The 24,786-nt window shown below is 42.5% G+C and overlaps 1 protein-coding gene across 2 annotated transcripts in view; it reads left to right on the top strand.

Moving 5' to 3' along the window:
• LOC115395142 (roundabout homolog 1-like) overlaps window positions 1-24,786 on the top strand; it is an 85,656-nt gene that overhangs the window by 41,469 nt on the left and 19,401 nt on the right. For both annotated transcript variants that reach the window (XM_030100536.1, XM_030100537.1), the window contains exons 3-4: window positions 18,496-18,653; window positions 22,912-23,032. In XM_030100536.1, coding sequence (XP_029956396.1) covers window positions 18,496-18,653; window positions 22,912-23,032 — 279 coding nt within the window. The remainder of the gene's footprint in view (window positions 1-18,495; window positions 18,654-22,911; window positions 23,033-24,786) is intronic.

The raw sequence follows: 24,786 nt of genomic DNA, 5'->3' as shown, positions 1-24,786 counted from the left end.
TTTTAATTCTGCCCTCACATGGAAAGCTGCTCCCAGATCCAGATGTTAGATTAAGCCTTGCTTCCACAGTCCCTGTGATATATTCAACTTCCTGAACACACGTGACATTACTCATGTAAGAGCTATTTCTTGCTTTATGCATGTTGGTACTTTATCTGCGCTTGTAACTGTAATTTTCATTAACTGGCACAACACTGATAATGAGTAATTTACATTTTTCCACATGTTAAAGCTTTTCAAGCTGGTTATTTCAACTTGTGCAGAAATTCTGTGACAAGGAGTAAAACATTTTTTTATGAAAGAGTACATCAAGGACAATCTTTTGATTGTGCAAATAACCAAACATCCAGCCTAATTAGTAAAATATGTACTTGATGCAATGTTTGTATGCATGTATCCAACGCAGGAGTCAGAGAAAAGGAATACTGCCAGGAACTGTGGAGTTACGGGTCAAATTGATGTCGTCTGCGAATCGGCAGGAGGTTGAGATCATCCAGCAGAAAGTGAATAAGAGGCAAAATGGTGCATGTGTTTGAATGTCCTTCCGTCCATCTGTGTCTCTGTGCTGCCAGGACGACAGTATGTTGTTTATCAACCTGGCTGGTTTTTAAAATAATCTATTTAGCAGTGCGCTCCCTGTGCTCCCTCCTGCCTCCTGCCCATCATAGCAGCTGTCTCTGTGCACATGGTGCAGCAAGCCAACCTTAACGTTTTCTTTGCACTGCTGCTAAAACCAATTAAATTTACAGCAAAGAAATCACCTGATTATAAAGCTGCTCAGCTCCCCCGATCCCTCCACTCCACGCCCTCTCTCCTTCCCCCTGGTGTGTGTATTCATGTGTGCATCTGTGTTTGCATGCCACCAAGGGCAATGTTAAGAGCTGATCAGGTGGGAGTGTGACATACTTTCTGCTTGTGCGTGTGGCTGTCTGTTTTGCTAATCCATATGGGCGCAGCACTAATTAAATCCAGAGGCTCAACCATTCACACCACTGAGTGCTTGGCAATGAGGAAAAAAAAAAAAAATCTGTTGGTGTTCTGTCAGGTAATATGACAAAACCAGCAGGGAGAGTTTATGAGGCTGTGTGTTAATGTCAAAGAGAGAGAGAGAGAGAGAGAGAGAGAGAGAGAGAGAGAGAGAGAGAGAGAGAGAGAGAGAGAGAGAGAGAGAGAGAGAGAGAGAGAGGTGGATGTAACTGAGGCTATAAAATGAGTTTGTGGACCTGAGCCAGAGACAGAAGTGGCCACCGGAGAAAGAAATATCAGCTCCAGTGCCATGTTTGTAGATGGGCCAGTCAGATCGACAATGTAGATATCAGTGTCAGGGGTGAGCTGTCGTCAGCGGGGTTAATGGCGGAGCGGACAGCTTGTCATGCAAGGCCTCCGCATTGAGCCAGCCCTGCTGGAGTCACTGACTCAGACTGGCAGCCTGCTTCTTCCTCACTCAGCAGATCCAGGGCCTTATCACACTGCAGCAGTATAAAAGTGTGCCTCCTCTCGGCCCTGACCCCATCTTTCCCCGAAGCCTTTTTCCTGGCCTTTCCATCTCCGCAGTACAAACCTATTACTGTGTTTTAAGTGAGGCTGTTTGGGCTCCAGACTTCTCCTTTGAGTCCACGCCATCCATTTTGCTCTCCATAGGTTGATTTTTTCATTCGTTGCGCATGCAGATGTCCACAAGTAAAGGCACTTGTCTGCGGGGATTTTATAATTGTCCCCTTGATGTGCGTTTTGCCAGTAATTTCACAGCAAATGTGTTCATGTTCTTAACGCATTGTGTGACGGCATGCTTGATTAGACTGTGCTGCTTGGGAGGGCTAATGTGCCGCTTTATTGGTGCTGTGTTAACAGGATAAAGATTTATGGGGGGGCGGGCCAGCATGTGTTCTGTGGTCCACACTACAGATAGATAAATAAATGGAAATTGGGTCCATTTGTCACTGTCCCCGCTCGCCGGGGCCTGTGCGGCGTACCTGTGGAGCTCCGAGCCCAGCAGAGATGTGACAGTTTGTCCCTGTCAGTCTCTTATCAGGTCGTCTATCACCCTTGTCCCTCTGAGGCCGTTCCCAGACCGTCTCTCTCCTTCACTGAAGGAGAGAACGAGGCAAAAGGAAAGCTGTAATTCTGTCTGACTTCCTGCTGTTTGAGGGGAAATCATTGGCAGCTACATTTGTCAGAGTAATGAGAAGCTGCATTCAGGAACTCAAAACATCATGGCACATATTTGAGAAACTATTTGAATTTTTTATTGAGTGCAGAGTATGCAAGCTCATAACATAGCAGGTACATTACTCATAGATTTTATTTTTTTTGTTTATATATAAATATGCATATTCAAAAACTGATACTCCTGTCAGAAATATTAAGGGGTGTAGCGGCAGAAACAGTCTGGGGGTCCGGGGCATGCCTTTTCCTGCGGCTTGAAAATGCTTGGTGGTGTGGTGGGCCAGATTGGAGGCCCTTGTGGCCCAGTGTTGGCCCACAGGGGCTTGATTTAGAATAATCTCTTGTAAAGGGAGAAATATTAGAAGATGCTGGGATTCAACCAGAAACACGCTTCATAAGATGAAGCATGCGGGCACATTGAAAGCTTCGCCCCCAGATGATTTGCTTCATTTTATGATTCACTCTTATCATGCATAACTTTGTTTATGAGCTTTCCATTGCGAATGGCTTTGAATGTTGTTTCACCACAAACGTGTTTCATACATATTTTGCATGCGACTTTAATGTAACCTTTTTTTTTGGTAGAAAAAAAATACATGTTTTTTTCAGATGCCATTATATTTCTAACAAAACATATTTGCTACAAATTAGCAATATATAAGCATAATTTCCTGCAGACAGGGCTGTTTATTAAGCACATTTCCAGGGTGATTTCCTTTGGGATACAAGTTGTGGCACAAAATTAGGAAAAAGAAATATTTTCATGGCCAGTAAGTGCTGAGCAGACCAGAAGCAACTGCTTATTTTGGAGCATGGAAGAACTGAGTTTGCATCGTGTTTAATGATACCTTCCATGGTTAGATGAGTAAGGAAAAAGAAATGTTCAGAAATAAATAACCTGTTCAAATAAATAATAAAAAAAATCTGTCAATACAATTAAACAAACTGATCACTTAATCACTTAACTGACGCATTATTGCTGGTTATTGTGTTATAAACCACGCAATGTGAACATTTGAGGTTTTTCATGTGAAATATGACGTGCGGAGTACGGATAATCTTTCACCGTTGTGTTCAGCCAGCAGTTTTACTGTCCCTTTTTTTTTCATGCACGGAGGAGAGAGACGTTGAAGCAGAGACAGACATGAAGCCACAGTGCAGTTGTGTGGTTTGCTGTGGTATTCTGCTGACATGGGATCCATTAGGAGGGTTTGGGGTGGGGGGGTTGGGGTGGTGGTGGTGGTGGTAGCGGTAGAGGAGAATGCACAACAGGGTTGTTTGAGAAAACGAGGGAAACTCAGGCCTTAAAAAAAAAAAAGAAGAAAGAAAAAAAAAATCAGCGAGGAAAATCTTGCTTTGCTGAGAGACTTTACAGCAAGTTTGAAGTAGAAGAAAAGAGGACGGGGTGGAGCGAAGCCTTGAGAGATGGCAAGATAGCTTGGAGGAACGAATACGAGGGTAAGCACAGATTGAAGTTTGAAGACAGGAAAACACAGGGGGGATAAAAAAGTGATGAAGGCGTACAGTATAGAGCGGGAGAAGACGGGGAGATTGGGTGGGTGGCTGATTCAGCTCACTTTGCCGTGGTGGAGAATCGAAGCAGCATGGTGGAACCTGCAATAAAAAAAAAAAAGGTGAATGCTGATTGTGTGAGCTGTGTCTTCGGGACATTTCAGGTGTGCACTTGTCTCAGCTGTAATTGATGATTACACACAGTCTTGACCTCATTTCGACCTGCTAATTTGCTCCAATTATGTTAGGTGACTCATGAAATGTTGCAGAGGAATAAGGTAGGATAGCATCATGGTTTTTTTTTTTTCAATAGCACTTATTCATTCGGTTTATTCAAAGCATACCTCATGTTAATGATAAGGCAGGGTGTAGACACAAACACACACACACTCACACACACCGTGATCTTTCCTGTGGTGCCCAAATGATACCCTCCTTCCCTGTCATCACTGGAGTCTGGCACAGCAGCCAATGGGAGCGCTGCAGCAAACACCTGGAGGCAAGCATCACCCAGCCGCACATCACTCAGCCATATTAACGTGGAATCAAACATTGACAGATGAATGTTTGTAGCTACGGGGGCTGCAGCAGTGTTTGCGAAAGGGATTTACTGAGTAACACACAGGGACCAGAGGAGGAAGATGACAGGGCGCGGCATTAGCTGTATTTTTCCGACGTGCTCGGTGTAATTAGGGATGCTTCTCAGGGATGTACTTCTCTCACTTTGCCCACTTTCCTCTGAACATTTTCACATGCAAATGTCCACTTTTCCCCAATTGTGCCTCTGACCACAACATCAAACAGAATGAGCTATCACACGCAGGCCGGGCGAAGCATCCAATATCAATTTTTCATATAATCACGTTTTTCTCTTTTCCTTTGCATATCATTTCGAGCCCTCGTGCTTTACCCTCCCTCCCTCCCTCCCTCCCTCCCTGCTGTACCTATCCATGGACTCTGCTCATCAGAAAGACAAATTACCCAGTGGGCTGCTCTTTTAGCTGTGCTTTCTGTACAATAATCAATTTGAGGACGAGAGAAAGAGAAGGCTGGAAAAACGTGAAATTATTCATCAGGGCCTCTCAGTAGCGGCGAGGCTGGAGAGGTGTGGGGGATGGTGTGGGCTACCTAGTCCTCCACGAGAGATAATTAGGGAGAAGACCAAAAAGCAGAAATAACGGGAGGTGCTGCAGGCCAACAGCCAGAGAGAGCAGGCTAGCAGAGACCAGCGTGGAGAGGAGCCGGTGCGGAGCTGGGGGATGGCTGCTACTCTGAGAACAGTTTGTTGTTATATTTGGAAATCTCGAGATAGTGTTTAGTGCGTTGTCCCAGCAACAGACAGATATACATGAGAGGATGGAGGGTAGACAACCGGGACTGGTGACGAGTGAAGGGGAAGTCTAGAGGAGGGAAGGAGGAGGAGGAGGAGGAGGAGGAGGAAGAGCTTTGAAACGGAGCGCAGCTCCGAGTTAGCTTCAGTTGAACTACTTGAAGAAAATGGAAGGATAGTGTGAGCAGAGGAAAAATGAGCCAGGCTCTGCCTTGTGACGAGTGTTTATTCAGAGACCTCTTGTTTCCTACCAATTAAGGGGGCTGGGGACTGCTTCAGCACAATCCTCCTGGTCTTCCTCCCTCCTCTGCTCAATCTGTCTCCACTCCCTCTTTCCCTTCCTCTGCAGTCTTTGCTCCATCTGCAGTGTTGGATCATTTAAGCATCTCACACATTGCACATTTTCACCACGCCTGACATTTCCACTCAATGTGACATTTTGACATGGACATTTGACATATAAAGGTGTTACTAATCATCAAATTCACTGTATTTAGCACTCCTTAAGGTGTTTATTTAGTTTTATAATTATATGCATTATCTGGAAATGTGCATTTGCTCAGGCCTTATCTATACCCTTCCCTACACTGCTGCAATGACCGAATTTCCCTGGAGGGATCATTAAAGTTTCATCTTTCACCCCTCATTCATTTCTCCTCCTATTCATTCCTCCCCAGTGCAGTTCGGTCCAAACCAAACAAGCTTGTCGTTCTACTCAATTTCTCTTCCCATCCCGGCTCTAAATCACCAGTCTGTAGCCTCTCAGCGAATTGAAAGGACTGTAAGTGCTAGACTACTGTTTCAAGGTTATTTTCTTGGTAGATATTTCTTTTTACTCAACTCGATTTGTAAAAAATTTCGCAAACCATCCTGAATCTGGTGATAATGTAAAAAAAAAAAAATATTGACGGCATTTGTTCCCATTGGTGAAGAGTGAACAATAGTGAATTAGAAAAAGGGAGATAAACGTGAAGGAAATACTTGGTGAACCTTGACTGATACACAGTTATGTGCCATTGTGCTCGCCCCATCTGTCTCATCCTGCCTGCACACATTATTATCAATATCGAACACCTGACATGATGTACTAAATGGCTCCAAATCAGCCAATCGTGATCTTTCTTTCTTTTATTCCTCCACCTCTCTACTGCATCTTTTCACATATCCATCAGTTGTGTGGAAATTACATGTAGTGCGGTGTCAAATGCTTCACAGTCATGTGATTCTGCTATCTGTACCTGCACTGTCAGCATCTTTTCCTGTCACGAAAATGCAATTTTCCCTGCTTGAATGAGAGCATTGTTGTGTTATGTTGTGTATCTTGCTGCAGAATGTATATCTGTCAGTCAGCACAATATGCCGCGGAATATAATGCCACAGTATCAAATGTTTGTGTTGAAAACATCCCCGTGATTCTGTCTGGTATATCTTTGCCTGATTTATGTTGTCCTTTTTTTTTTTTTCTTTTTTTTTTTCTGTCACACTGGCGAACATTGCATATCCGCTTGTAGCCCCGTTCTCTCCTGGGCCCTGAGTTGTCTCCCAGATTGATGGCAGGGGAAAGACTGGGGCACCTCGGGGTACATTAAGATGCAGAACATTGCTGTAACTATGAGTGTGTGCAGCGGGGTGTGATTTGCGTGGGTGTGTGTGTTTTTTTGTGAACACATAACTTTTGCGTTTTTCTGGCACCTGGCTCGCCGTAAAGCAAACCGTGACTATTGAGTCGTCTCATTCCGAGCTGTGCTCACTGTAGCTCTTTGTTTCTTTGTGTCTGTGTCTCGGCTCCTACCCATGCCCGCCTGCCTTTGTCTTGCTCACTTTTCTCTTTGTTACAATATGTTGCCCCCCCCACCCCACCACCACCACCAACTCTTCCTGCTGCTCCTCCTCTCCCATCGCCTCTCTTTGTGACCTGGGCGCACTCCTCTCCTCCGAGCATCTCTCCCGGCTTATCGCACTTTATTATTTCTATTTCTCCCCCACTTTGTGTTTTCTCGCAAACAAAAGGCCAGGTTGGAATTACGGTGGACACTCACTCAAACAAAGAGTGGCCCGCTAAGCTTCAGATTTATACCCTGTCTGCTACGTGTAATTGCACGTACCCTGAAGTTTGCCCCCCCTTCACTTTTTGTGTACAGTTCGTGAAAGGTGCTTATTTAGAACTCAGCGTAGCCCAAGGAGATTTTCCAAACAGCATTGCTAAGGTCATGCTGCTCAAACAAAGGTTTCCATGAGCCAACATACTGGAATACATTTGTCTCAAGGTCTGTCTGCTTTTCACTTCTTTTGTTTTGCCAAACAAAGCCTGCTAAAATCCTTTTTCACCAGTCTCTCTCCTGAAGGGGGGGGAGCGCACATTGGCCTTATTAGTGAACAGAATTCAAAAATGTGTTTTGTATCTGCTCAAAAATAATAATAACAAAAAAAAAAAGACACATGCACATACACACACACATGCTTACATGCACACCTCCCTCTGCTAACTATATTTTATCTACTCGTTAATGTTCCCAATTACTCTGTCAAACACTGCCAACGTTTTGCAGTGTGGCACGCTTATTGAAATGGTAATGCAGCCATCTCAAAGTGAAAGTCTTTCATTCGCTGGCTTCTAAGTGGATTTATTCATGACAATTTACTCTTCTCATGCAGGATTACACTAATGAGAGGGTTAAAGGGTGGTGGATGTGTGTGTGTGGCTTTTTCCGCTTTCATGCGAAGGGACTCTTGCCCCGGAGAGAAAGGGCCACGTTTCCACTGCCTCTCGCTCCCTCCATTATTCAGAAGAAGAGGACTTGATTTGGTTTTGTACCGGTCCCATTCTCGTTGGCATGCACTTCCTGCCATCTGAAAGATCCAGTTGTCTGCTGCGGCTGTCATAATTAAAACCAGGATGTCTTTTTTAACCGTTTTTATTTGGGGAGTTGTGATGTCTTTTTGTGTTTCGAGTCGAGAGCCGATGTACATCCTGATTGTCTCAACGGAGTCTATAAATTGCTTCACATCTGGAACGGGCCTTAAAAGTAATAAAGCCATGTTTGTGTGCTGTGGGACCAGATTGTAAGCCTAGTAGGAGGTCAGGTCCCACTGGGGCCGTGTTGTTAGAGCAGATCTCAGTATATAGGTCATTGTGCTTTGAGGTCGACAATCCCCAGGTTTTGTCTGTGCTCAACCGCCTTTTCAACCTGCTGCTGTCACCTCCCTGTCATGTGTCGCCTGGTCTGTCACTCATTAGTGTCATCTACCCAACATTTTCCCCTTTTCTTTTCAGTTGTTGGTCTTTCCTATCACGACAAAGCCAGACAAAATCTCAATATCCTGAATCCCTGTTTCTGCAGAGCTGTGGTCATCCTACATTGTACATTCTACAGTTGCATTTTAATGCAGCGCAGGTTATAAAGTGACATTTAAGACAAAGGATTTGACGCAGACTGGAAATTCTGCATGCATTCAAGCGCTCATGTCCTCTGAAGCTGCTTATAAAATAACAGGTGAAAAGTGCAGGTATCACCCACGCATATAAACGCGTTATGTAGTCTCTGAATTGATTCGCTGAGACAAGGCCTGCGTCGCATCACCGGCACTCTGAGAGCACTCTCTCCTCGCTAATGTAAATCTGCACAGAAAACACATCAAGGACAAAAACTCTGTACTTTCAGCAGACTTCACATCTGCCAGCGTCATTGTGTGCCCCGAAGAATGGAAACATCACTCTGAATTCGTTTGCGCTCATTAAATGGACCAAGCTGCCATTTTTGGGTCTGATTTACTCTCTCCTCATTTATTTGGCTTAATAGAAGATTGACATAATGAAGCAGTTCACCTTTGCAGAATTAATTAGAAAACACACTTCCAAGTGATTGGCTTGCAGACTGATTTTAATGATTGTGTGAATTCGATTGATGCACAAGCGCATAAAATGGCATAAAATAATCCAATTTAAAGTGAGAGGCACCATGTTTACCCTCTGGCTTTTCCATACTCTAGTTTGGATAGTAATTGCCCCTGTAATATGGAAGCATGTCAGCATGGCAGGAATGTGTATTAACCTCCCTCCCCTCTCACTTTTCTTTAACCTACTTATCAAATTAATAAAACCCTAAAGATGGAGAGGGCTTTTCACATCAGCAAGGTTGCACCTGCAGCCCACAGGCAGTAAACAAAGTGTTTTGGTAAAATCTTCATGTTCATGGTTAAGATTCACGACCATTTTGTGATGCTAATAATGAAAGCGTTACATTAAAATCATGTCAAAATAAAACTAGTTGTCAACTCAGTGCAAGTTAACCAGAGAGGGAAAGAGTACTGGAAAACCATGTACCACTATTGTAGAATAGTAAAAAAAAAAACAACAAAAAAGTCAGTCGCAAATAAAATTAGTATGTTTTTAAAGAACTTAAAAAAGTACGCAAACTAAATCTGGTCTTGCAGATGCTTCATAACACAGATATACATCAATAACTTGGATAAAATCCTGCTGTCTTCGGAAAGGGGAAGTAAACATAAGTACATTCAAATAGTATCTGTGAACTGAGTCTAAGAAATACTAACAATAAATAACTGAGAACATTGTTCCTTTTGTTAGTGCCAAAAAAACTCTACACATGTCTGTTTTTGTGCTTTGCCATGATCAATTTCTATCTCAGCCTCTGATTTAATGACCATAGTTCACCTGTGTGGGGCATTTAAGCAGCTGTAGTTCACATTACAGACAGAAGCAAGAAGCAGTTCCTGTTCGTCTATGAGAAATTGGCCTTGTAAATTGCACCATGTGTTTTTTTTTTTTTCTGTCATGAAGAAACCAGCTTACCTCAGAATATTATAGTGAATAATGATCTTTTAACACAAAGATCGATCCTGGGACACATTTGCCGTCTAATAGTATCAATATTTTTCTATCGATCTGCAGAAATAGTGAGGCGTAATCCTACACTCGGGTTTGATTTGTTAAGCAGAAAGACACGGATGTGATGTGGTAAAAAGTCGTTTATCTTGGTGTGTTACAATATACTTTATCAAAGAGCAGACGTGAAAGATCTTGTTCTTTTTTTCTTTTCTTTTTTTGTGAGTTACAGCCAAATTTCATTTATTTTATTTATTGTGGAAGATAAAGAAATAACTTCTCATTAGAAGTTGTGGTCTGGATGGAGGTTTGTGTAACTTTTTTCCAACCCAAAACAATCTGATGTGGTCTCTGTAATATTTACCTGAGACTGGTGTGATTCTGGTCTTCTGCACAGAGGGTTCCCAGGCAACAGAGCGTGGTCTTTACTGTTTGCCTAACAACAGTTCAATACACAGCAGGGGGTCCGGTGTATGAATGGCTCTGAAAAACAGAGCTTCAAGCACTGGCTGTTCTTCCACTTAATTTCTTGCTCTGGAGTGAAGAAGTAATGTCTGGGTGTCTTTTGAGTTAAAAACACATTATATCTAATAAACCGGTGACTTTCTAAGTGTGAGGCGTGCTTCCCCCGGTAAAAGCTTTAAGAGGAAACTGTGGGGGTCCGGGGATACTTTTCCCAGCATGCATTTCCCAACGAATCTGACTTAAAGACATAAGTAGAGAGCAAACGCAGTTATTACATTCCCAGCACACATATTTTGGTTTTATGGAGAGAAAATGAAATTAAGTCTAAAAGTACCTGAGTGCAAAATGATAACAGTTGGAAACTACATAGTGACGGGCAACTTTGATCATAGTGAGGGCAATAAATATCTGCACAGTGATGAGGCCAAATCTTGTCTCAGCCCCTCTAACACAAGGGTAGAGTTACAGGATTATTTTTTGCAACTAATATAACAAAAAGAACAAACTGCACATCTGTATTTTCAGTTGTTCTACTACAGAATTCTTTCAGTGTTACAGTAATCGCAAATAATATCAGGTTAAAATTACTTTTCCTCCTTGCTTTACCTTTGCAGCCAATAAATTACAGTTTTTGGGGAGTTTAACTGGCAGGCTGCAGAGAATGGAAACAGGCACCAGTATTCCATGTCTGCTCTATATAAAGGCTTGCTGGATATTTCAGCTGATATTAGAAAAAGAAGACTGTTTATTGGCTATAAATCCCAACAGCTTTCAATAAGAATATGATAGACTGTGAAAAACATTTGAAAACCTTGTACTTCAACCCCCCCAAAAATTGGCATAAATGAAAGATTGTCAGCAAAGTCCCTCAACACTTGTATGAAAACTCATACTATAAACAGTGTTTGTGGGCGAGTCCTTGTAAATTCTCTAACATGTGTAGACGATTCATAAATATACTCAGCATTTGAATAAAATAAAACAAAGCAAAATAAAATAAAAGCAAGCTCATGCTACAATTTGACGTGTTGCAAGGCAGCAAAAAAGAAATCAGCGCCTCTGACTCAACCACTTTTTGTGGAGCTGACAATTTTTCTGGGCCCTATCAGAGCGCCTCAGCCTCTGTTTCACCCTGCTCTTCTGCCACCTCACTAATTCTCCTAATCTGCCTCATGCCCGTCCGTCTTTTCGTATCTGCCCTCTCCTTATTCTCAGCAGTGCGTTGCCTCTTACAGAGGGGATCGGGGTGAGCAGAGGAGATTAAAATGGAGGTTACACAATCCTTTTAGCTGGTTTTAATATCTGCCCCTCACGAGTGATATGTTCTGCACGTACATCAACAGGATTACAGCGTCAGAACTTCCAAGAACCGATGAAACAGTGCATCCATCCTCGCACACACACACACCCGTGCAGCCCTGCGATGCACATAAAGCCCCCTGTCAGAACGCAGTGCTTCTTAATAGGCTGTATGAACGTGTGTTGAGTCCACATGTACATCGTCTGTCAGACTAAAATCCCTCATTCCTTCATGTTTTTTTGTCATTGTACGTTTTTTTTTTTTTTTTTTTTTATCTGCGTGTTTATGTGGGAGGTTTTCAAGAGGTGGTGCCAAGGTTGTGGTTTTAATAGCCCCGCCCAAAAACCTTTCCCCCCCATCACCAATCACTGCAAGGCACAGCTGCCAATTCTCCAAATATTTCAGTAATTGACTCGCTCACAGGTTGAACGTTTGCACACGTGTTTACTTCAAACAAGTAGCTGCAGTTTGATTTATCCCAGGGGTGTCGAACACATTTTACTCCACATCCCGCCCAATTTCATCTCAAGTGGGCAGGTAAAATGCTGCCATAATAGCCTTTAAATTTAAACTTGAAAGTTTGACTTTCCTGTAGCGTAAAGCATATGGGATGAAAATGTTTCTCAGTTGCCTCCTGAAAATTGCCACAATCAATACAGGCACTTTTATGGAAATCTTCTGGTGCAAAATACAGTGGAATGCTCAAACACTTTTTCTGTAGCCATTTGTATTTTGCATGTTTTTCCAAACGCACACTGACGGCATGACTTTCAGGCTTGATCGCAACAAAATAGCTAGCATTCATGCCATCCTCGTCGATATTCAATCTTGGGTCTCAATGCTGTGTTTTAAAATTTTGTAAAAGGAAAGAAAAAAACATCAATGTTTTCATTGAAATTGTTACTATTTGCTGTAATGTATGAACATGTGGATCATCGTTTCACTTCCTGGCTCTCACAGTAAAGACAGTGAAGCTTCTGTGGATGCAGATGTGAAAACACCTGTAGCAGCTTTTAGAGGCAATCCACAGGTATACAACACGTGTTTGTTTTTTCTCTCACACTAAGCAGGATTCATTTATTGCATAATTTATGTTCGTCTGAATCCTGTAGCTAACGTTCAGTTCGAAAATAATGTGCTATAATCCTGACACACTGTTCGTATTTCGTGCCTTCACAGTATGGTGCAGATTATTTTTGACCCAGGCCAAGATTTCACTCATACTAGTGAAATATATAATTATGATGTATAAATAGCCGGAGCAGGGAGAGTGTATTTTCATGGTTACACCGCACTTATTTTTGATGGAAAACATCTGTTATACACAATAAACTGCCTTGTTCAATATACGACAAGAAACATGACAGCAAATTGTCACATTTGACAGTAGCTGAATTTAGCTTTTTGTGTTTTTGGTCACTTTGTGAAAATTTCAGGGTCAAGTAATGACGTATTGGGTTTTTCGACTGCTGCTGAATGTCAAAATGGTTGAATTTTGACCCAAAGAGGATGTAAGAGTTAATAAAATAAACACTTAATACATTTTTGTTATTATTAGGATAAGAAGAAAGCTGTCTGGAGAATGACATCCCCCCAGTGTTGACCTGAAGTTGACGCCAGTAGCTTTGACGGCATCGTCAGTGGAGTTGTCAGGAGTGCGAGATAAAAAATAATGGCAACCATTAAATAGATGACACAAATCTTGATAAAAACAAGTTAATGCAGCAGTGCGTCTTATGAGGGTTCATCTGATTAGGCCTCGTAGAGCCACACAGGAAACTCCTTTCTGAATGTGAGCGAGGGAAACGGGAGGAAGACGAGCAGAGACAAAGTTAAGAGTTAAAAGACTCAACAAATACTATAACTGGGAGTTTCATCCCGGTAAGTGAGCCACTATGCCGAGTTAATTGGCTTGCCAAACACAAGATAGATTTTGGCTTCGCATGCAAAAGAAAATCTGTTTGCCCAGGGACTTTTTTGAGTAATGATTTCTTAGTAGAAAATGAAATTCAAATAAGGGAGCTTGGGGAGGACGGGTGAGGAATTTTTTGTTTCCTTTATAAGCAGTGTGTGCTGTCTTCTGGATGCTAGTGTGTGTTCCGCGAGTCTCATGTGGCATAGTTATGAGACTGAGCTAATGCATGTATTGTAATTTGTATGTGCGGGACCTCCGCTTCTTATTGGATCTGCTTGGTTGCTGTTCATATTATATTATTGGTTTTGGTAGGTGCTTGATAAGGACCCACCGGACCGCCTGTACGACTGTTTGTGAGCCTGATTCCTTTTTCGATCCATCTGCCCAGCTATTATACATGAGCTGGGCATATTGGGTTGTTTTTTTTTTTTTTTTTTATTCTGTGGAGCAGCTGTTTCTCCTGCAGCTTTCTGTCTCTCCAGACTGAAAGTAAGGAGTCGGACAGGAGGAGGAGAGGAGGAGGGGCTGCGGTGCAAAGACGCACTGAGGTAGGGGGTAGGGAGAGGTCAGGAGATAGATTGTGAGAAAAGTCAAGGATTTCATATCTGCTGGGAATGAATGATAGCTGCATTTTTAAGGTTAGTTCAGGGTATTTCTTATATTTATATATTTTTTGCCTCAGTGCTCTGGGATATTTTTGTAGGACAAGGATAGTTTGTGTTTCAGTCGCAAATAATGTTTTTCAAGTACTGGAAAACATTAAGACTTCAGCATAGTGTAATAGATGCCAGTAGTTATTTTTACTTATTACCACTTACCCTTGGAATAATGTGTTTTAGTGCGGTTTCAGTCCGGAGTGCTATGGAAGAGTGAAAGAACCATAATTTCAACTTCTGTCTCCGTCTCTTTTCCCTCTTAGTATTCACATATTGCAGGCATGGTCAAATAAAATATAGGGAAATTACCTATGCCATAGGCTACCTGCAAATGTACCAAAAAGTTATGATTTACTTCATCGGTGTGGAATTCAGTCTGAAATAGGTTCGGCAATCCATGCCAAAACCAGCAAACAATCAAAAAAAGAGTCAGTACTCCCAGCCAGAGGAGAACAGTCCTGCATATAACACCCTCTAAACTATAAGTTTCTGTTTTCACACTTCAGTTTTAGTACAAATACAAAAGCAAGACTGAAGTTGAAAAGGCAGACTGTGAGGCCAAAGCAGGGGAAATCCTGTGACATTAATGGGAGAACAGAAAACATATTCACAAGCCATTTTTCTCCACCAGTAGATCAATGTGAAGTCTGTGGGATAATTTGTCCAATACTTCCATGCACCGTTCTGTGTATTAGCAGAGACACTGTCAGTGCTTGATTGTGTAAAGTTGAAATTGATGAAGTTCTTCAAAGAGTTGAACATGAAAGAGGGAGTCCAATCTCAGAAAATAAGTAAGATCTATCTGCTTAGAACTCAGCTGAATTGGTTCGGTCTGATTTTTTGAAGCATGAGGACACAGTTTGGCGAGCCTTTTTCAGTTTAATTTCACTATTTCACTAAACTGGCGGCTATTAACTAGCTTCATGTTTCCAGATTATATCAAGCATTTTTCCCTGATGTCCAAAAAAAAGAAAAAAAAAATCCTCATTATAGCTTCTTTTCATATCTTATGTTATGATCATAATATCAGTTATTGTTATTGCTTGACAGATAATTATAGTTGTCAGTTTACGTCCTGCTGACTGTAAAAATGAATGCCACATTTTCAAAAAGTCCCTTTTGGAGCCAAAACTGACATGTCACAGCACGCTTGTCTGATTTCATTTGTGTTTTACTGTTTTCTTGCATAAATCTTCTCATAAATTCCAAAATACATGAAGCAGAAAAAAAAAAAAGAAACACACACAGCCCTTATTTTTTGCAATTTGTAACCACTGATTGTGAAACCGAGTGGAGCAGCAGGATAGGATGACACTCTTGACTAAAGGTGTCTCGTGCAGCGATACAGTGTGACAGTTTTACTGCATACCACCCCTCACGTCTGTGTGCCTTGATTGTATTCCTTTTTGGTCCAGTTGGACTCTGCAGAGAGGATTATTGGAGCTTGGCTGCAGCGGGCCTTTCAAGCTGTGGCTCAGGCTCCAGAGGACTAACAACAAGTCAGGCACTGTCAGATCCAGACTAGTGAGGGCAAAGGCTGATGCTTTGAAGTGGGCTATGAGATTCTCATCTAGGGGGGGGGGGATCAGATGGAGGGAGAAAAGAAGACAGCGAGAGGTGCAAAGCTCCAGCTAAACATTCAAGCTGGGTTGGCTTCAGAAGCTGTAGAGGTGGGTATCAACCCTTTATGCTGCGCATGGCCTCAAAACCCTGTGAAATATACGTGCAGGGAACTCGCGCAATAAAGCAGCATGATGAACAAAGCCTTATGATGCAGATGCAGGGGAGCGAGAGAAAGGAAAATATAATTAAAGCAAACTCAAAGATTTTGCAGACGTTTCTGAAGTTGGCAGGAGCGCACAAGAGAGATGCAATAGATTTGCTAATCAAAGCCAACTGACAGAAAGTAAAGAAAGAAATGGGGCTTAATTTGCAGTGATTGTCCGCTACGTAATTCTTCAATCGTCCCTTTAGTCAGCACAGTTTCATTTTCCCCTCTCCGTATTGCTTGGTTTTGCAAATGTTACTGACTTAAGAGATTTAAAACTAGTTAGTAGAGAGAGCAGCATCTCTCTCAGGAGGCGAGATTGTGAGGATACGGTTAAAGATAAGCAGAAATTATCCGAATTGCACAGATAGGAGATGACAAGAAAAGACGCTAATGCAAGAGAGCGGCAGGAGTTGAAGCCTGACGGGGAGAAGAAATCAGTCTAAACCTATTTAACTTTTGAGAATCAAAGTGCCTACATTTGTATATGCTTGCACGGTCTTTACTTGGCCATGCATAATTTCCCATTACAACCTAATAAGCAGATACATTTTCCCTTCTGAGAACATAAACAGACAGTTTTACAAGCACATGTTCCAGATTATTTGTGTGCTCACCCTGCACACCAGTAAATCACCCCCCCGACTGTTCCCTGTCCACAAAAACACAAAAGCAGGCACACTTATGAGAACATTCTTCACGTAACCTTCATGAGCTTCCCTCTGCTTTTAATCCTTATCTGCCTTCGCCGTATTCCTGACACGAACGGCGCTGCTATCAAACCTAAATAAATCTTTGACAAAAGGCAGGGAGGAAAGGCTCTCAAATCCTATGGAAACACTTAGACCTCACACGATACCAAAAGCAGATGTTGTAACCCGACGGCCGTTGGAACTGGAAGATAGCGTCAGTCGATCAGTCAGCGCGCCGCGCACTGTACGACAAGTCGCGATGGTCTCGCTCTCTTCCTGTCTGAAGTAACCTCAGCCGTGTTTTTGTGTCCCGTGAGGAATGCCTTTTATCATGTGACGCAGCAGAGCTGGCGAGTGTGGTGGTGTGGAGGGGGTGGGTGGGGGGGTTAGAGGGGAGGCGGAGTGGTGGATGAGGGGGGGGCGGTGGTCGTCAAGCAGCTGTTTCCCATCAGCACTCAGTCAACTGCAGTCAGCCAGTCGCAACCGAGCTCAGAGGATCAGAGGGGCAACGTGGCGGAGTGGAGCTCAAAGACGCGCGGGGGCCCGAGTACTCCCAATTAGAAGGTCATCCCAATTTGTTCTCCCATAGCCACGACACTCATCAGACTTTTTTTGGGGTTTTTTTTTTTTCTTTTTCTCCAGGCCCAATTGCCTACAGTTGCAAAGCCAAATTCAAAGCCAGAGGTGAACGGGTTGCCTCCATCTGGGAGCCATTACGCCTTTTTTCCTTATTGTTTCCTGTCTTTTCACCCCAACCGGCTCAGCCGTGTTCTGCCGTTCTGCTCGCTCTGAGTTGGCTGGGCTCCCTTGACTTGTTCAGGTTCTAAGCCCCTCCTGTAATTTAAGACTGGGAACGCTTAACGGCGGTCACTCATGCACAGGCGTCTACATTAGCACATGGTGTTCATCTCGTCGGGGGCACAAGTGTGCTCAATGATATGGACTGAGAGATTGTTTTCCTTACAAAGGACCCCATTTCCCTTTTACATATCCTGGCCTTTCTTGCTATGATCTTACAAATAATAGTGGTAGTATCCTCCCTGAGGTGTTTGGAGTAAAGGGGAGTCGAGACAGGAAGGGGCTCACCAAAAACTCACATTCTCCAGTTGGGTTTCCTTCAGAGTAGAACCAAGTTTGCTTTGTCTTCAGCTTCTGGCTGCAGGATTTTTTTTTTCTCTCTACTTCTAGTTATGGAAACATGATGAATTACTCTGGTAGCTTTCCGCCTCCTGCAAGTGCATTTGTCTGGATTCCACCTTTCGCCAGAGCTTTGCAGCTATATCTTCTCGTTTTACTGTTGTCCATTAAAAAGGACCAACTTTTACAGCAGCTTGTCTCAGTCGGACTGTAAGGCTTTAAGCCCCGGGGGGATCCTGAGAACCCACAAATTAGATGAATGACTGACACTTGATAAATGGAATATAAACATTGTGCTATTATATTTTGGGTAAGTGTTTCTGTGCAGCTCTTAAAAAAATTGTGACGGACAGATCCGGCAAACAACCCATTATTATGCCGCTATTAACTTTTTTCAACATGAAAAGTCAAGTACACAATGCCTCGCCGTTCGAGTGGTCTACGTCTTTGTAACACTGTTGCTAGGTGACTGAAAACATAACGGATCACAGCCCAGTTTACCCAGGTTTTAAAATAAAAAGACAAAAAAAAGGTCCTTTTTTGTATTTTGGCTTTAGGAAGCAAAACAGAAAGGAGACAAGTGAAGAAATGAATTCATGAATCTGTTTCCTTGGTCTTTGTTATTTGCAAAAAATGCTATGTCCTGTGTCAGAGTTTCTGAGCTCACAACAGTAAATTTACTGATGTGTGTGTCTTTGTGTTTTGCAGTTTTACGGGACGACTTCAGGCAGAACCCCGTGGACGTCATGGTGGCGGTAGGTGAGCCGGCCGTGCTGGAGTGCCAGCCGCCCCGCGGACACCCCGAACCCACCATCTCCTGGAGGAAAGACGGCGCCAATCTAGATGACAGAGACGAGCGCATTACAGTAATAAACTGCTGCTTCAACCTTTAAATCCAGACACTCCTCCAAGGCTGCAACTAATGATTATTTCATCCTCCATGCTTCCATTCAAAAGTAAATTATCACCTTTGCCGGATTGAGTAATTTGTTTGATTCATCTTTAAATGGTAAATGGACCTTACTTATACAGAACATTTCAACGCTTCGGCAGTCTCAAAACACTTTGCATGATTAGTCACATTCATCTGTTTGGCTGCCATGTAAAGTGCCTCCACACCACCGGGAGCATCTGAGGTTTCGTGTCTAGCCCAGGGACCCTTCAGGAGAGGGGCAAGATGGACAAGCTGGGGGGGTTGAACTGCCAATCCTAGGAGTAGAAAATGGCCTGCTCCACCAGCTGAGCCGCTGAAGTTTTTGCCAATCTTTTTTTGGTTGTTCCATCCTTTTATTCTGACCTGTTGTGAGTTGTTCATGAAAGGAAATGTCAAATTTCTGTGTTGCACAAGTGCGTTTCCCTTATTCAGTTTCACTAATTTCCTCTCCCATCTATTAGCATTTTGAAAAGCTTCCATTCCACTGTGCATACGCTGCTGCTTTATATGATTAGTGGTGATACGCATTAACAGGAGAGATCTCATTTGTTTTGCTCAGTTTTGCTGCAGTGCAGATTGTGTCAGTACACAGCAGTGAGTTTGCTGTCGTGTTTTGATATACATTAAAGTTTTTTTTTTTTTTTTTTTTTTTGTGCGTGGAGCAGGATTGACGAGCAACAGCAGGCTTGTCGTCGCTTTGACACCAGAATAGCACCAGCGTTCAGTGGTGTGTGTGTGTGTGTGTGTGTGTGTGTGCAAGGGTGTGTGTGTGTGTTGATTTGTTTATTTGAATGTCTCTGAGTGCTCCCGGGTACACCCGACATGAGACTCAAAGCTTGCGTTAGTGTGGAGTGACAGGTAGAGTCTCTCTGGGGAACTGTGATGGACAGAGCAGCTATCTCTGATTTAAGGAGAGGAACGGATCAGAGCCGGGGGGAGTGGCTCCTCTGAGGGAAATACAAAGACTGTTTCTTGCTTTGTACTTTCCACGTGCCTGTCTTTGTCCTCCCTAATCATCTTTTCTATATGGAAATGTGTCTTTGCCATGAGTGTTCACTCAAAGACATTACTTACAGTACAAAGACAAAAGAAGTCCGCCGCTAAGTGATTCATGGCTACTTTCTCCCCTTTTGAGTATTTCCCCTTGAGGCAATAGTTATTAATGCTGATATGTAGATGTTGTTCATTCTTAATACACATTTCATGAATGCACTCACATGCTAGGAGACTGTGATTAACAAGTTGCATGCCTTTATGCGGTAAAGAACGTATAAATTGCACTTTGAGTAGTTTGAGGATACATGTGCCTCCAGGGTATCTGAGGCTTTGTGAAGAGCAAAGAGAAGACTTTGAAACAGAGCAGAAACGAAAGCTGAGGTTTTGGTGTCCGAGATGGAGGACAGACAAACCACACTTGGTTTTCCGTGCGATGGAAATGCTGCTAAAAACGAGGAGCGGTCAGTACAGGAAATAAAAAAGCTCTTCATCCGCTCTTTAATCAGCTGCATAAGTTATGAATACAGAGGTATTTACAGCAAACAGCAAACGCTGCAGAGACCAGAAGGTTAAAATTAGTCTGAAACACTGGTTATGTCTTCCCTTGAGAAACATAATACTGGCAATGATACAGCGCCAGAGGATTTGATATCAGTCCGTCAAGAAATACTTCTTACATAAACCCGATGGTGGGAATGAGTGCAGATGCCTTTTAAATGCAACGATTTATCAACACTGAATAGAGATAAATATTTAATGAAGCATATTGTTGTTGCCGTGTCGAAAAGATATATTGGAAATGTAACCCAATAAGAAGATGAGAAGTCAATAATTTAGCTGTCCACTGAGATTTCTGTTAATATGACATGAAAGACGAGGTTGCAATATTTGACGTGTGATGCTGTGTTGTGTGAGTCGTCGGTTATCAAAGTGTGGAGCAGGCCTCCTTTGGAGAGCAGCATCAAAAATCTTGGAGTCAGGGGGATGTGTTTTCAAAGCGTGATATTTTTCTGTTATATTTTGAGAAGAAAATCTGATTTAAACAAAAGAATGGAGGGAAAAATGTCTAAATATCATGTCAAATCACATTGTAGTCAGCACAAAAAGGTTATAGTTGGTTATGACTACAGACCAGGGTAACATATTTCTATTCAGATGCCATATACATCTCAATTTAATCTTGACTTGGTTGGCCTGGTAAAATAGTGCCATAATAACCTTTAAATTGGAATTTTAAGTGATGAAAATGTCTACATTGTAAGAAACAATTATGATTTTTTTTTAAAACAACAATCTCAACGTGAAGCCAATTTTAAAGATAACTCCTGGTGCAAAATACGATGACATGTCTAACAAATGTCTCCCATACCTGTTGCCTTTTGCACCTCACCCTGACAGCCTGACTTTGATCCCATTGAGGTGTTTATATTTTCATAGCAGCATCACTGATAGCCAGGCTCAGGTCTCTCTGTCTGCTACTCTTAGGAAATAGTTTTAAAAAACAATGTTTTATTTGAAATTTTTATGGTGGATCAGCAGGCCAGCTTGGAGCTTCGTGTGGGCTGGTTTTTGCCCATGGGCTTTATCTTTGACAACCCTGCTATAGTCATTGTTGAGAGGGCTGGGGGTGGCAACGTGGTTCAACTCCGTGATTTTGGGCCCCTCCCACCACGCTTTGAAAACCCCCTGTGTCATTTTTATGAACTGCTGTGTTTTCATTTCATTCAGTCATCTTTCATGTGCAAAATAACCCCCACTAAAAACTCAATTTTCAACCAAATTTCAAACATTTTGCATTGGCTCGAATGCCATTCCAAACATCCAACCCTAATCCGCTGAATGCTGACAGAAACGGCTGAATCTGCAGTACCAGTTCCCAAACGCTCCTGCATGCTCCCTATCATTACCAGTGGTTGCTATTGTGTATCCAAAGTGCACTCAAATGCGAGGTACTCCACAGTTTGTTAAGTCTTCCTCCTAAAACCACATCATTTACAGCAGATTTGGACTGTCAGCCATAGTTAGACCTCTCTTAGTTTTTATTTATTTGGTGGACAGTATGAGCAGTTTGTGGTGGAAGGCTTGCCCAGAGGAGGCTGACTAATAAATGAAAGGCTGTTGGTTTCGTCCCTGCAGCAGCAATTTAATGATGTAGTCCATCTGCGAGCCAGCAAGTGGAGAGTGCCCACCAAGCCAGGTGCTATCTAGCATGAGGCCGAATCACCAAGGCACCGGGGGTAGCCTTGACCTCCGACCTCTTTTAAGAAATGATGGAGCTGTGCTATGCACTACGCGTTTTCCTGCCAAGGGTGTATGAATAGTTTGATTTCCTTTGCCTTGGAAAGAAGAAAAGAAAAACCAGGAAAAAGCAATCTTAAAGCATAATAACTGGGATGAAAGTTTAATTGAAGCTGATGCCTGCGAGTAGGTTACAGATGTCCGGCTGCAGAGCACGGCTTTGTGTTTGTTTGGAGGTCCTCAGATCAGCTTGTTTTCCTTCTGCAGCATCAAGTCGACTCAGTGCAGCTCCGGCATCACCTCTAACACGGGGTTGCTGAAGACTATCAGTACCGCAGCTCACATTCAAAGCACCGTAAAGACAGCTACCGTGGTCTGCGGGGGCGTGTGGGGGATAGCGAGGAGTGAAAACAGCATGGAGTGCATATGTCTTCCACCTCTTTGTAGTGTGTGCGCGTGTGTGTGGGTGTGCCTGTGTGTGTGCAGATACCAGTATAGAGGGGGTTGGTAACAAAAAAAAAAAAAAAAAAAAAAAGAAGTTTGGGAAAGGCAAAGCAGGCTGACAGAACATCAAGGAAAATCTCAACAAAGAAACATTGTCTTTGTTCCCAGGATTCTGGTGTAGCGCTAGATATGAATTATGTAATTTCATAATGGGTGACCTTCTGTGCAGCTTGAAAGGCAGTGCAAACTCTGTTCTTCAGATGTAGAGAGCCATACTGATACACACACAGGCATACACAGCTGCATGAGCTGATGTACCATCAAGTGAATGTGTTTCAAATGGACGATAGGTGCAGATGTGATTTTGGCAATGTCACACAGAGAAGACTTACCTGTGGTGCGTTTATCACGGAATACAAATTGCAGTCAGATTATTTTACGAATTATGAATGCAAAACCACAAATCCAGTGCAAATACAGCAGTGCAAACATTTCCTGTGTTTTCTTTTAAGATTCGGAGCGGCAAGCTGATGATCACCAACACGAGGAAGAGCGATGCCGGGAAATACATCTGCGTTGGAACCAACATGGTGGGAGAGAGGGAGAGCGAGATTGCCGAACTCACAGTGCTTGGTAAAAATTAGCAAGTTTATGATTGCCTTTCACCATATTTGCTGAAGTATCATCTTGCTTTACGGTGGTTTAACTGTGCCAATCGGCTGTACGAAGCTTTTGTCACTCGGGTAAAATAACCCATTAATTATGTTAATTATGCAGCAGCAGCAGCATCCAGTCTGGCAGCTTTGGAGAGCTTTTCCACCAAGCATGTGCTCTGCATCCGCTGCTGCTGCATCCAACATTATAACCTTTTGCTGTAAGAGTCCCCATGGTACCACGCTTCTGAAAACCTGGACCCCCACACTCCGGTTTTCAACATTCATCCCCCATCTATTTTCCCTCCTTCCCTTTCTGTCAGAATGGGGCTTTTATCAGCACCACACAATTAGATGACCTTGGTATGGGCAGCACATGTACAGTTTACTGTCTCGTCGAGCCTTTCGAGGCTGTGGGGATAATCGAGCTGAATGCAGAATCAAATCAAAATGGTTGGCTTTGCAAATTGTTCATAACAATTCACTATGTAATGAAGATGGGTAGATTTTATTGATTTAAAAGTGCAAAGTTGATTTATTTTAGTAGTTTCATATGTAATTCTAAAGAATAAATGAAACAGCTGTGATGCTTGCTGTATACAGTTACTTTGACTTGTATATTAAAAGCATTTATGCAGCACCTGCATTTTAATGTTTGTCTACATGCATGTGAATAATCAGGAAAAGGGATAAATAGAGGGTCAAATGGGGATCATCTCAACCCTGATTATACTTGTAGAATTCCTCTCGATAATGATGCCTGTTGGGGCTGTTCCTTGAAGACTTCTGGTAATCCTGAATGTCGTGATGTGAGTGTCGACAGCAAGAGGAGGCAAAAGCACTCTCTGAGTTTGAGTTCAACGGTGTTTTTTTTTATTTTTTAGTCTCAGACCAAGACCAAAACAAAACGTGAACAAGCCTCTGATGAATAGATTCAATCCACCATGGTCCAATTTGAATGCTGCATTAACTCTGCCTCGCTGTGTTTGCTTCAAAAGGTTCAGGTCAAACAATTAAAATCAGTTTTAAATGGTACAGGTTGTTTGGCACACATAAAATTGGAATTATTTGTTTCTCTGATAATTAGTTAGCAGTCCAAGTGCAAAATAATGGATTATCTGGAACCTGAAAACTCTTGATTTTGTCTCATTGGCCTTGGTGATGTGCAGTCTTCTTCATTCCTTCAGGAATAAATAAAGTTTGCCTGATTCAGATTCTGAAGGATTTAACAGAACTTTGATTTTGGCATGATAATTTTAAATTGATAGTACCATTGCAGATGAGAGCATGATTTTTAATGAGTATGTGAGACCGGTGCCATGCTGTGATCATAAATGATGGTAAATACAAGTGGTTTGTGATTACGTCAGTCACTAAAAGCTCGAGTGAGGTTAATCAGGGGTTCAGTGCAGGATGAGAAGCCTCCTTCAACCCCCTCGTTCCCTCCCAGCCTTCACCAGTTCAACTCTCACACCACATGTTTTGCATCATCCCCACTAAGAATTTTTTTGGTTCCAAACGTTTTTACACACCAAAAGATGATAATTGCAAGGAACCTTTTAGATCCATTGACAATTAAAATCTCTTCTTATGCAAGTCAGAAGTCTGTTAAATCTTCAAACATAGTCTGCAACCGGTGCTACACTTAAGGTTTCACAAGAAAGCTTCTTTTAGTTTTATTTCTTGTGTCATGAGATTTGAGTTTAAATGCAAACTGCACAAAACCTTCAAAAA

This window comes from Salarias fasciatus, chromosome 10, assembly GCF_902148845.1.
Source record: "Salarias fasciatus chromosome 10, fSalaFa1.1, whole genome shotgun sequence".
NCBI lineage: Eukaryota > Metazoa > Chordata > Actinopteri > Blenniiformes > Blenniidae > Salarias > Salarias fasciatus.
Note: the sequence above shows the minus strand (reverse complement) of the source record. Positions and strands in the feature narration are given on the sequence as shown.